Raw genomic sequence first — 13,174 nt, 5'->3', positions numbered from 1 at the left:
ACAGAAAATCTTTATAGAGAATGTGTAAAAATCCTGGGGTTTTGGAACACAGAAATACTCAAATGGCAGAAGACTGTTCTTTGCCACACCAACCAGCATTTACATCAAATGTTACAATTCCTCTTCCACCAGGAACAGAATTTTTGAACACGTCATCAGTAGATGTGATTTCTGCAGTCTTTTTTAATTGAAGGTATTAAAATGTTTCATCTATAGGGAATCAGATGGTAGCCTTCCTTAGAAACTACCAAAAAACCATAAGCTGGTAGGAACTTTATTCAGAAATACCTTTCAATTCTCCGATACCCCATTGTCTTCTTTTGGAAGTTGTATGAAAGTCAAGTGGAAAGACCTTCCTTTAATCACAGAAATGATTCAATTGTAATATAGAAATGAAATATGGGAAACCAGCAATAAGGAATATAGTATCATTTACTACCAACTATGGGGTTTTTTTTTGTGTTTGGCTACCTATTATCCATTTGCACTGAAAGAAGATAATTCATCTGTTTTTTGGTTTGTTTGGGTTTTTTTGTTTTGTTTTGTTTTGTTTTGATTTGTTTCGTTTCTCCACAAAAAATGGTGAGGTTAAAAGTATTGAGAAATAATACAGTAGACTTAAAATTAGATTTTGTTCTTGAGAGACAACACAACATTAGAAATCTGTTATATTTGATAGTTCTTCATTGTTCTTCATTGCTGACTACTGCTTGTTTCTGGCACAGTGGGAAAGTAAAAGCATTATTTCTTTAAAGTATTATTAAAATTATTTGGATCTCATCAAAGCCTCACAGCTTTTTCTCTTTTTTTCCTGCTACTACCTACTTTTCTACTATATTCCCACTAAATTCAAAGCCTTGACCCTTTTATGTTCATGATGCTTGTTCATGGGGGGAAGAGGTAGAGAAATTGGGAGTGAAGTTGAGCCCAGGAAGAAGGGAGGGATGGGGCGAAGGTGTTTTTATATTTGTTCTCATACTCATTATCCTACTCCATTGTTAACTGGCAGTAAATTAAATTAATTTCCCTGAGTTGAGTCTGTTTTTCGCATGATGGTAATTGAATTGTTGAGTGATCTTCCTGTCCATATCTCAGCTTATGAGCCTTTTGTCATGTTTTTCTTCCCCTGTCCAGCTGAGGAAGGGAAGTGATAGAGCAGCTTGGTGGGCACCTGGCAGCCAGCCAGGGTCAACCCACCACAGTGCTCAACAAAACATTTCTGTTAAGCTTGTTGTTATGTTCTCTAATATTTTTCTCATATCTTTGTTTTCATTTAGCTTACTGTAGTCCCACTGATTTTCTGTCTCTGGCATCTCTATATCTGTGTCAATGAAAATAAATTTTGGGCTATGTAATTGTCGTGGTTTAAGCCCTGCCGGCAACTAAGCACCACGCAGCCGCTCGCTCACTCCCCCACCGGTGGGGTGGGGGAGAGTAATCGGAAGGCCAAAAGGGCAAAACTCGTGGGTTAAGAACAGTTTAATAACTACAGTAGAGTAAAAAATAGAACAGTAGTAATAGTAATAATAACAATAATAATAAAACCAAATAATAATAATAATACAATAGTAATACAAAGCAAGTGATGATACACAGTACAGTTGCTCACCACCCACTGACAGATGCCCAGCCCATCCCCCAAGCAGCGATCGCTGCCCCCCCGGCCAACTCCCCCCAGTTTATGTACTGAGCATGACGTCATGTGGTATGGAACAGCCCCTTGGCCGCTCTGGGCCAGCTGTCCTGGCTGTGCCCCCTCCCAGCTTCTTGTGCACCCGGCAGAGCACGGGAAGCGGAAAAGTCCTTGACTGGTGTGAGCGCCACTTAGCAACTACTTAGCACTACTTAGCAAGAACCAAAACATTAGTGTGTTATCAACATTGTTCTCATCTTAAACCAAAAACACAGCCCCATACCGGCTACCAAGAAGAAAATTAACTCTATCCCAGCTGAAACCAGGACAGTAATAATAATAATAATAATCTCTTATAGTAGTCCTAGCATTACCACAGTCTAGACAGCTCTTTGAACTCTTCAAGGTTCTTTAATTTGTAGTTATATATTTACCTTATATTGAAAAATTAATGTCTTTATATTGTATCTCATCCCAAGTAAGCCTGCTATGGCATGAATAGTTAATAAGTCACAGGGACAACCTTTTATGTATTGCATAAGTTAACATGCAGATTTTGCATGCTAACTTTTATATATTGCGTAAGTTAACATGCAGCCTGCAATATGTGTTTACTGTCTATTTCTATATGCTTGTATTTTGCTTCTGCTCTGAAAACTTTACACTTTACACTGTACATAGATAACTGACTTTTTAGACAGGTGTTATTTATGACGTGAAATATCTGTGAAAAGAAGAAAGGTACTACAGGTGAATGGTGGTTATAAAGAATTTGGTTTTGCTCTGAAAAGCTGGAGCTGCACAAAGTTTTAGTAAAAAAGAGTTGGTGGAACTTGACATATTTGGTGGGTACAGAAATTGTGTTTCTTGTTTCTTACCCTGCAAAAGAGTTGTGGTGCCTTTATCCTACAGCATTTTCAACTAAAATGTTCCAAGCCTGTTAAGGATTTAGAGAGTAAGTACTGTTTTCCTTAGTATTTTCCCTAAATTGCTTGTTTCCATGCATTCAGGCATTTATCAATGTAAAGTTGGGGGGTTCTTTTGCAATATTTGGGAAATAAACAAATAAAAGAATGGTTCTAAGTCACCTCTGAGTGATTTCTATATCATTTTGTTGTGGGAACTGTTTAACTTTGATCCCACATTGCCCTATTCCATTAAACTAAAATGTAGTGATATCATGAACATTTATCCTTCTAGCTATTAAAAGATAACTGAAGAACAGTCCATTCACCCTTGATCACCAATATTCCTTAAGTGGCCATAAAGCTTAGGAATTAAAGCATGTGTCCATTAGGATTAGTAAAAGGTATAATAAATACAAGGAGTTTGAGAGAAGCTGCAAAATTGGTCAGAAGTATGGATAGGCTTCAAAAGGAGCAGAGACTGACATTTTGGTGGTCTTTAGTTCAGGAAGAAGAGACACAACTAAAGTTTCCAGAATAACAAAAGGTACAAGGATGTGCATATTGCTGTACACTTTAAAACAGTGCAAACAGAAAGGACTTTAAAGACAACATATGTAAATCTGCTTCCATCACAGAATGTGCTGAAGTTTGCACAGCTCATTGTGATGAAGTATGACTGATATCAAGACCTTTGCATAATTAATTAACACGTATACATTTGTGTCACTAATGTATATTCCATTGCAATAGATGTGATAAAAATACAGACATATGAGCTGTCATGTAACTTAGCATGTTAACTTCCATGTGATGATATGTGGGCAGGTACTGCAGTAGACACACTTACTGCTTAATCTGCCCACCTTCGTTTGAAAGTCATTGCTAAAAAAAAGATATCACCCTGACCTGATAGAGCAATTTCTGTTTGTGCACCAATATAACAAGATTTTAAAAGAATTAACAGTTTGCTTGTGTGAAATTTTCTTTCTACCTTTCTCTCTTGTAGCATCGCTGCATATTCAGTCTTGTGTTCATTCATACACCACTTTTTGGCATTAGTGTCTACAGGATTATTAAAATAGTATAAAAGTCTGCCTTTTTAACTTATGCTGAACCAAAATTAATTGGTTAATTGTAATTACAGATCACCTCCCCAGACAATATTTTTTAATAACCATTAGACATCCGGTGTTATTCTTTCAAAATTTTAACAGCTGCAAAACCTGTTGAATCTCTGGGGATGGAGTCATAGAGCAACTCTATTGGTCTGCAGACTTCTAATGAAAACATGTCAGTGCTGCCATCTTTTGGACATTATTTAACTATTTATTACGGAAAACTAGGATCTGATTAATCAGGACATTCTTCATGAGGGATGTGGGGAACATGTCAAAGAATTAACTTCGAAAAAACGTCCTGCTGTGGACTTTGATTCCATTCTTCTTAAAAATACATTTGCACTTACAGGCACACAGCTTTGTGAGTATGTAGGGATCTCCCCACATTAAATGCCATGTATGCTGAAGAATAGTTTGTGATCTAAAAACACATTGCAGTTACCTTTTTATGTGCTATTTAAAGAATTTAGTCATGCATTCCTCAGATGGAACTAATTTTGCTTATGGAAACACACAATTTCCATGAGGGCATTTTAGATTTATTTGTCCTCATTGCTTTTAAAGTATTTATTTTGGGGCCTGATTATTCAAAAATACATTTTCTGTCTGGGAGACTGAAAGGTGAAAAGTGAACAGATCAGTCCAACCTGGAAAAAACCAGAACACTCCACTTTATCTGAGTGAAAAGAAAAATATCCTTCCAAAGAAATGCTGAAAGCTCAGTTACATGAATGCCTAAAACAGGAGAGGTGTGGCTCTTCAGGAAGAAAAATTTCTGCCTTCCCTTCTTGGGAATTAGATCTGAATTTTCGGTCCTTCCTATAGACAGTACACTAATATTTCTGACAATGTGGGTGTTTCCTTCCTTTTTCAGCAAGCAGCATTCCAGGAGAAAAACTTGGTAGAAAAATCAGTTAGATCAAACTTTGTAGGTGCCAGATATAGTTCAGTGAATAGCTATCCGCAACAAATGGCTTTGGGGAGTGTAATAATATCCTACCAAAAAAAACACGGCAAATTTAATTGTATGGATGTTTCCTGTGACAAGGAAACAATACCTCCTCACCCACCACTAAACCCTTACACAGGAAGAAGAAATTTGGTTCCTGTTGACATGCTGGGTCATGGTGGTATGGCAGAAGAGCTCATAGTCACCTTCCTCATGTATTGCTGACTACAAGGGTATGGTGACCTGCTCTACACAGTAGTTACAGATTGTTATGGTTTCATACCATTGCAATCTAGCACAAGTTTAGTTCTGGTGTCTTGCCCACCATCCTGAAATATCAGTACAATGAGTCTGACCTATTCATATCTATTGCTGCTACTGGCTGTCATTTTAGCATTTATCTATTCATCATAACTTTTTATCTGTCTTTGTAAACATACTTCTTGAAATGGAAAAATTAAAACTTTGGGTAGTACTCTTGACAACAGAATTAGAAAAAAAAGACATATTCTGGGGATGTAACTGGAAAGAAGACAATATTTAATTTAAATAAAAAACTTTATTAACAATGTAAAACGTTTAATATATTACAGTCCGAGATAATTCTGGCATGCCCTATAAGAGTTAATACTTAGTGATATGCAGACACCATGCTTTGAGTTCTATTGGAAACAAAATGGGTTGGTGTTGTATTTTACATTGTTTATTTTAATACACCTTCTTTTAAGAAATTATTTATTTTTTCCAAAAGCTTGTAGAGATACTATTGGCTTAAAAGGAAATCTGTTGCTTCTATGCATTGTACAGTATGTAGATATTATGATTTCTCTGTATTTACAAGTTCTAAGTATTTTCATATATGGTTTGTGTATCATAAATTAAGATATTTTTCTACAAAGCTTTTAAATTGAGATATAGTGGAAGACTAAATATGAATGAGAGCACAAAAAGCAACTGGAGATTTTGTGCAAATTCTGTTAGAATATTGTTTAAGTGTTTTAGAACTTTAATACTGTTGCTGTTAAATAGTTTTCTAAGCTTAAAGACTGTTAGAATATGATCAAGTATTTTAATATGGTACTAATAAGAGTACTGTACTATGCACAAACTTTTAGCTGCAGCTCAAACAATAAAAAAAAAAACTGTAAAATTATCTATTAACCATAATTTATGTGTCTTTTCTCTGAGTGGTTGAAAGTAAGCATGCAAAACATACTTTAAAAAGTTTTAAAAACATTCTTAGTTATGCTAGAGCTATTCCACAGCTGGTTTTTGACCACCATAACTTTAAACTATTAAAACCCTTATGTTGAAAAGGGGGATGGAGCAGAAGAGAAAAAGGAATAGGCTAGTGTAGAAAATGTACTTTATAATCAAGAGTAGCAATGTTCATTTTTTCAGTGGTCAAATAATAGTGGTTTAATCAAAGGTATGATTTTCTTGGTGCTTCTGTACTTAATCTTCTAACTTGAGACAAGACAACACAGTCCAAAGAATCTTCGCTTCCGTCTTCTTACCAATGGATACGGAGTCAAGTTTAGGAGGCTGCTATCATCTGTGATGAAAAACCCCACATTTTAATACAAGCATGTACACATGCACACACACAAAAGAGTTTATATCACTTACATGTCCTAACAGCACCTACATGATCAAGTAATAGATCCCATTGTTCTAAGCATAGACCAAATAATAACCTGAATTTTGTATATAAGAGTCTTACTGTAATGCTAATTATAGTAATTATAATGAATAATAATATAATTAATAATAAACAAGTAATTATAATGCTTACTATAATGCTAATTATCAGGATCTCAATGACAATGCAATAGAAATTTTGGCAATAAGAATACCAGTTCAATGACAAAACCTAAAGGAAATTACACCTCCAGTACCGGGAGACGTAAGCTACAATATTCCTGCATGGATGAATAATAGGGTCCCAAATAAAACGTAAAGATAAGTAGCTTGAGATCTTGCAGACATGCAAGCTTGGAAATGTTGATCCTAAGGTTAAATTCTGGCTTAGTTTAAACATAAAAAAACCCTTTATTGGGTGGCTGTTTGTGCACATCAGGAAGAATTTCCATTTAAAACTGCAACACTGGAACATCTTGGCACATCCAAAGAAAGAGCACTTGTCTGGGAAAGTTAGCACAACATGCTCACCCTGTTTCTGGTTATCTTTCTACCTTTTGTATTAACTCCTTTTAAATTCATACAAAACATATATATTAGTGCCTATACTTACATTAATGCATGCACTGTCAGCGAGCTATCTCACAAAATCTTTAGAATTCACTTTGAATTTGAGCCATCTTCAGACATGGTTTCAGGCAAAGAACTATGCCTCTTAATGTTCCTATTCTGGTTACATCAGGGACCTAGTTTTGATTGTAGGCTCTAGACACTACTGTAATACAAATACTTAACTATAAGAACATAGGTAAGAGATCATTTAATATTGTGACTCAAGCTTACGAACCACATCAACTAAATTTCTTAGCATAGTAACTTTCCTGCTGTCACTTAAGAGAATTCCATACAAAAAGCAGGTCTGTGAGCAGCCAGTAACATTATGTAAACCTTTTGTGGGCCTGCAACCTTAACTCCATTCTGGCTGTCACTGAAATCAGCAAAACACTCAGCTCATTTATTGAAAGCAAGATCGGGTCTTGTAAAGATCAACTCATTCAACAGCATTCATTCATCTCATAATTCTCTTCAACAGTGCTTGTAATTCATATGCATGTCAAAATTACAGTCCAGACCATATTAATTACGTATAATGTTGGTTGTTCTATTTACTTATACTGTTATCTAGCTTTAATAAATTAATGGTCTTGGAATACTTCAAAAATTTTAAGGCCTGTATGAATAATGAGTATGACTGTCCATTCCTAAGGCATCCATTCTCAGAGGTCATCTGTAAACTATGATCACAGTTGGAGTCTGTGGGAGCTGGAAAAACACCATTTATGATTACCTGATCCTGGGGCACATCCCAGAGCTTTTAAACTCTAGCTGACATGTTTCCCATCCTGCTGCACAGGTGATCAGGGATTTTCTGGCCAGTGTTGAAGGGCAGTGTAGACATCAGACAGCAGAGAAGAATTCTGTATACCTTTATCTCTGTTCTGAATTCAAGTCCCTATATGCTTTATATCCCCCAAATTTGTCCTTTTTTTCCTTATTTCCACCACGCTCCTTTCTTCTAGGCTAGGCATAGACTTTATGGCATTTTCCCAATCTCTACAATGGCACATCTGTATCATGTATTATAAACAATTCCCTTTCTCCTTTCACATAGTTTTCCATCAAGCCATCCTGCCATAAACTCTTAACTTGTCTAATGAAGTCATCCAATCTATATTCACCTCTTACCATATTATGATGGATGCTGGACTGCTTAGTTACTTGGGACAAGATCTAGGACACATTAGGCATAATTCATCAGCTGCCACTGTGCAAACACTACACAGCATTTGAGAAATACACATTATCAAGAAGAAATCAAAAAGAAAAACTATTATCTTTTTAATGTTGTTCTTTTAATGAAGAAAGAGACTCCCTGTAGATATGGAATATTTAACACTGCTGGGCCACAAAATGAAGGCCCATTCCTAAATACAAGCATAGGACGGAGACAATGCCCCCCTGCGCATTTGTACAGGGTGCCTTATAGCTGGCTACTGGGAAAACCAGGCTGTTAGCAGACTCAAGGCAACTATCTTTTCTGCATAGGGTCAGTATCATGTCACAGAAGCTACAAGCCTTGTAGGGGTAAAGGAAACCCCATCACTCAGTAGGATCCCTATCATAGTCTGTGCAATTTACACCTTCATTACCTTTGAAAAGGAAAGCCTATTGACACAGGGAATTAGTTGTGCTGCTGCCTTCATGTCAGCAGGAAAAGTCTATTATTTTATCTATAGATACCATATTCATAAAATTCCAGAACACCTCATGTGAAACTTGAGAGGCCAAAGTTCACATGCTAAATTCTGGCTCCACTGAATCAGTAGGGCAGGGACTTCACCTAGATTTTTCCTTTTGTAACTTCTGTAAAAAACCCTATGTTTTTTGGATCTAATGGAAGGCAAAATCTTTAATTATCTTAATTTTCCTTACATGAAGAGAATACAAAACCTACCTTGATTTTTCAGTGGTAAAGGCATAGTCTCCCTGAGTTTACTTAAAAGGTTTTTCATTTCTCTCATATCTCTGTGGAAATAAAAGTTGAAAGAAATACAATAGAACAGCAGTTGAAGACTGAATGGGGAATGGCTCACAGTATAGCTTTATATGTTGAAATAATGGAGCAATAAATACAAAAATCTATTGGGCGAGCATTTGGTTCACATACATGTATCAGAAGATGCATACCAAAATAAAGGGCAGTAGATTTAATAAGGGAGCACTTTTAAGCCAGTCTGATATTAACTAGTCACATCTGGTCCAAACCTATGATCTATTCTGGCACTTGAGTATTCCATATTGAATGAGTTGGTGGGCACAATGTAATCTTAGTGGCAAACTACACAATATGCCTTAAAATTAGTACAAGTTAGTACTAATGTCAACCTAATACCCCTTATCAGCATTTTGTAGCTTATGCCATGAATGCGTTTCATTGTTCAGAAGGAAATTATAATACATGTAGCTAATCCATGACACTTAAGCTCCCTGAATATTAAGTGAAAATTTTAGAAATGGGGCTGTCACTCTCACCCATCTTAGGAGGACTCTGGTATGAGATTTTCTAAAAGGCAGAAGATGGAAAATATGGTAACAAAATATCATCTCACAAAGCAAGTTACGTTTGGATATGTTTTGAGAGAAGAAAAAAGGTTTCTGTTTTACAGATATATGGCAGACCAGCAATTTTGTGTGCAGGCTTGTCATGTCTTAAGGCTTTCAGGATTTAAAAACAATGTGGTCTTGCCTCATGCATCTACATATAAAATAGTTCTTAGAAATGAAGCAGCATGACCAATAAGAAATTGCTCAGTTTTATTCTCCAAGTTACTCTCTCAGTAGAACAGAACTTCATTTTATATAAATAAACATGGTAACCATTAAAATCTTAGCAGTAGCTTAATATACAAAGCCATCAAAATAGGTATTTTTTGCAAAGAAATGTTCACTATAAGGATCACTCTCTACTAAAGGTTCTCATTTTTGTCTTTCAACTTCATAGTTAAGGGGGTAAGAGAAGACCACTTTGACAAACCAGTGGATGATGTTCCCCTCCTAAAGCTTCCACATTCATAACTATGGGCAGAAACAACCAACATGAACTAGATTCTGTGCTTTTGATTTCTGAATGCAGAACAGCAGGCCAGCAGATTTCAGGTACAAAATGAGAAACCACCCAAGATGAAACAAAAGCTGCCTCTTTTAGAGAACCTGGCCCACTAGCAATATCATTTCCCACCCTTTCTTTTTGACAATTACCCTCTAGTAATTAGCCTAATTAAGGATGTCACTTCTCTCTGCCTTTCCTTTAGGAGTTGCTCTCAGGTATGTTAAATGTAACAGAAATATTAACAGGTTATTTAATTTATTAATACCTTTAATAGTAGCAACAGTGGCTGCCTAATTGGAAAAGACTAAATAAACCCTAGACATAAATTTGTTTTGTTTAGGAATGAAGTGCTAGACATACCTTTCAGTGTTTTCAATATCTGTGGAAACCTGCCATAAATGCTGTTGAATATCTGTTGGTGATGATGACGTGTCTTCTAAAATAGGTACTTCGGAACTCTCCTCCACTTTAGTGTCTAGGATCTTGGGTGGGGCACAAGGTTCTTTTCCTTTAAAATATTTAAACAAAACTTATGTCCTCATTATTTATTAATTAAAAAGCATACTCAGATTATATCGTTGATTTTTTGACTTTGATCTTGCACAGTGGTGAATGTGCAATGAAGAGAGTGGTGAATGCAAACTCTGAGTAAGAACTGTTCAGAAAGAAAGCAGACCACACCAACCTGCTAATCAGAGTGCTGCTATATGTTACTCCTACCAAACAAAACCAAGAAAAGTCCCACGCCAGCACATGTGGAGCTTAGAAGTTTACATAGTGAGTATTATGAAGGGTTTCAGTTAAACTCCAGTGGTCCCATGTGACACAAAATAAAGAGTCAGAGGACAAAACAGAACAAAATAAGTAAGGAAACTACAGCATACATTCTGAAAGCAACTTCAAAAACTTGACACAAAAGAACACTGCAATCCATCTTGCCTAGTATTACAGCTATACTAAGGGAAAACAAAAGACAAAAATGTACAGTTTTGTACTTGGTGATTTTAAAAGCAATACATAGCTGCCACCACTCACAGACCAATATGCACTATATTCTGAATTTCCATGCTTACACTTGCCTAATTCATGCTCACTATATGAAAATGAAATGCAGTGTTGGAATTTAATGGGGGCTTCATGATAGATCTGCCAGGGTTTTTGTCAGGGAGGTAATGGGATAAAGGATGCGGACCATGATAGTGGAGCATGCAAGAGAGTTAAGTACTGGTGGGATTTTTTAGTATCCTTGCAAACCTCCTGTGGACTGTCTGATGGTATTCCTTTTCTGTAGCGGCAAGTACAGTCCTGGCACCACGTACATTTAAATGAGAAAATTCAAATTGGAGTGCATCCCAGACATGTTATTGAGAAGTTAAAGTTTTTCCCTCTCTGAGTTCTCTCATGGAGTAAACAATCTCAGAAATAAACAAATAAAACTTTCTAAAAATAGAGAAAAAAATGTCAATGTTTAAACCAGTCGTATGAGGAGTTGAGTAGCAAACGTTTTTTCATCTCACAATTTTTGCAATTTGAAAAATTTTCTCATCAGGGCAAACCTGAGTAGTTCCTATAAGGTTTGACAAAGAACAGGAAGAACAAGAACAGCTAACAGAGTAGTGGTCATTTAGCCCATTTTTCTGGGACACTAGAGACCAGGGTTGCAGACCATGCTATATTGCTCTTCCATATCACAAACCTTGTTTTTTTAAAACTAGAAATTCCTGGATCTTAAGAAGCTCTTTTGGGGCAGGTTCTCTAAACTGTTGTATTCTGGTAAATTATTCCTTTGCTGAAAAAAAAAAAAATTCATAGCTACTTGTTTGAATGTCAAACTAGACATTACTTATACTACAGAAGATACTTGCTTCAGGTTTTCATTACTCTCTGAAGTCAGCAGGAAGCTCTTTTCCCTGCTTCACCCCCAACTAAGTCATCCAACTATGACTCTAAGAGATTGCATGACCTGACATTACAAGTTTATCATCTATAAAAGAATCTATAAAAGAATGATGTCCTGTGTCTGTTCTCTGCTGCTTACTTTGGCATCCGCTGCTAACTTGTGCTTTGCCAGATCCCTCTGTGACCCACTTTACCCCATCGAATAGTGGAAGATTACCCCAATAAAAGGAAAAATAAAATGTGAAATTTTGTGATGATGCAGTGATTTAAGTCAGGTCAGTGGAGAACCCTACATGTTCTAGAGCAAATGCCAGAGGAGGAGGACAATCATATTGCCAGAAACAGTGGAAGGGAGGAAGAAGGGAAGGCATGATAAGGGAGGAGAGATAGAGAAGAAGGGATCAAGATCTTTCTGGTGGTAACAAGCTATTATGCTGACTCAATTGCTTGTGGAACAGCAGCCTAAGCCTGCTTCCCAGATTGTATGTTTTACTCTGTATCACCCTGTAGGTATACCTTTCAAATTTTTCTAGTTCTTAGCTGCAGCTTTTGCTGTTATTTTAAGGTAGTTCATATTGTACAATTTTAATTGTACATTTGTGTAAGCTTCATTATTTGTTATTTTTCTCATTAGAAGAAGTCCATAACAACATACTGTTACCAATATTCCACTTACCACTTCTTTATAAAAGAGGCCCCTGGGAAACCATCTAATTTGCCACTGATATCACAAGGTGTTACTGCTGGAACTGGGTATTAGTTAATTTTCCCACTATTTTGAAGTGTTATGTTGGAACTCCGACCTGACCTTTGGTGACATGCTGTCAAGAACAACCCTGTCTATAGATGCATCCTTCAGGGATGTGAAAGGTGTTTCAACGGAACCAATAACAATACTAGATGAAACAACAGAAAAGGTTTTTTTCACAACTTGAGAACAGAAGCACTGAGACGGTAACGTTCTTTTTGTTAGCACAAAGGCAAGCTCTTGCAGATTTAGCAGAATGAACAGCACAGATTTCTTTTCAACTGAAAAAAGATCTTTTAAAAAGCTCTCCAGTAATTGTTGTATTGTGAACAATTCATGAAGCCTTTCTTCAATTTCATAGCATCTGCTCAATCACTTGAAAACAGTTAAAGAGTCAGCTAATAATAAAGGCTTTGCTTGAATAACGTATATGACTCAGGCTTAACATTTCTACTACATGGCACAGCCTGTAGAGAAACAAAAGCTCTTTAATCTTATCCTTCTACTGGCAGTAAGGATATCTTTTGTATTGCCATTCTTAAAACAGGGATATGAACCCTAAATTTTACTTTCAATTTAGTCAGTGGAAAGGCTTTTATTAATTTCAG

The 13,174-nt window shown here is 36.3% G+C and overlaps 1 protein-coding gene across 2 annotated transcripts in view; it reads right to left on the bottom strand.

The window, feature by feature from the left end:
• Window positions 1-6,036: 6,036 nt before the first annotated feature.
• LOC309603146 (regulator of G-protein signaling 7-binding protein-like) overlaps window positions 6,037-13,174 on the bottom strand; it is a gene marked incomplete at both ends in the record, with an annotated part of 40,998 nt that continues 33,860 nt past the window's right edge. Inside the window, 3 exons of one of the 2 annotated variants that reach the window (XM_082337604.1) lie at window positions 6,037-6,163; window positions 8,765-8,835; window positions 10,280-10,427. In XM_082337604.1, the coding sequence (XP_082193730.1) occupies window positions 6,072-6,163; window positions 8,765-8,835; window positions 10,280-10,427 (311 nt within the window). Of the gene's footprint in view, window positions 6,164-8,764; window positions 8,836-10,279; window positions 10,428-13,174 lie in introns of those variants that run through there. The other variant, XM_082337605.1, reaches the window with a different exon arrangement.

The sequence above is a fragment of the Platalea leucorodia genome, assembly GCF_965183815.1.
Source record: "Platalea leucorodia genome assembly, chromosome: Z".
Lineage (NCBI taxonomy): Eukaryota > Metazoa > Chordata > Aves > Pelecaniformes > Threskiornithidae > Platalea > Platalea leucorodia.
This window is presented reverse-complemented; position numbering and strand designations above follow the sequence as displayed.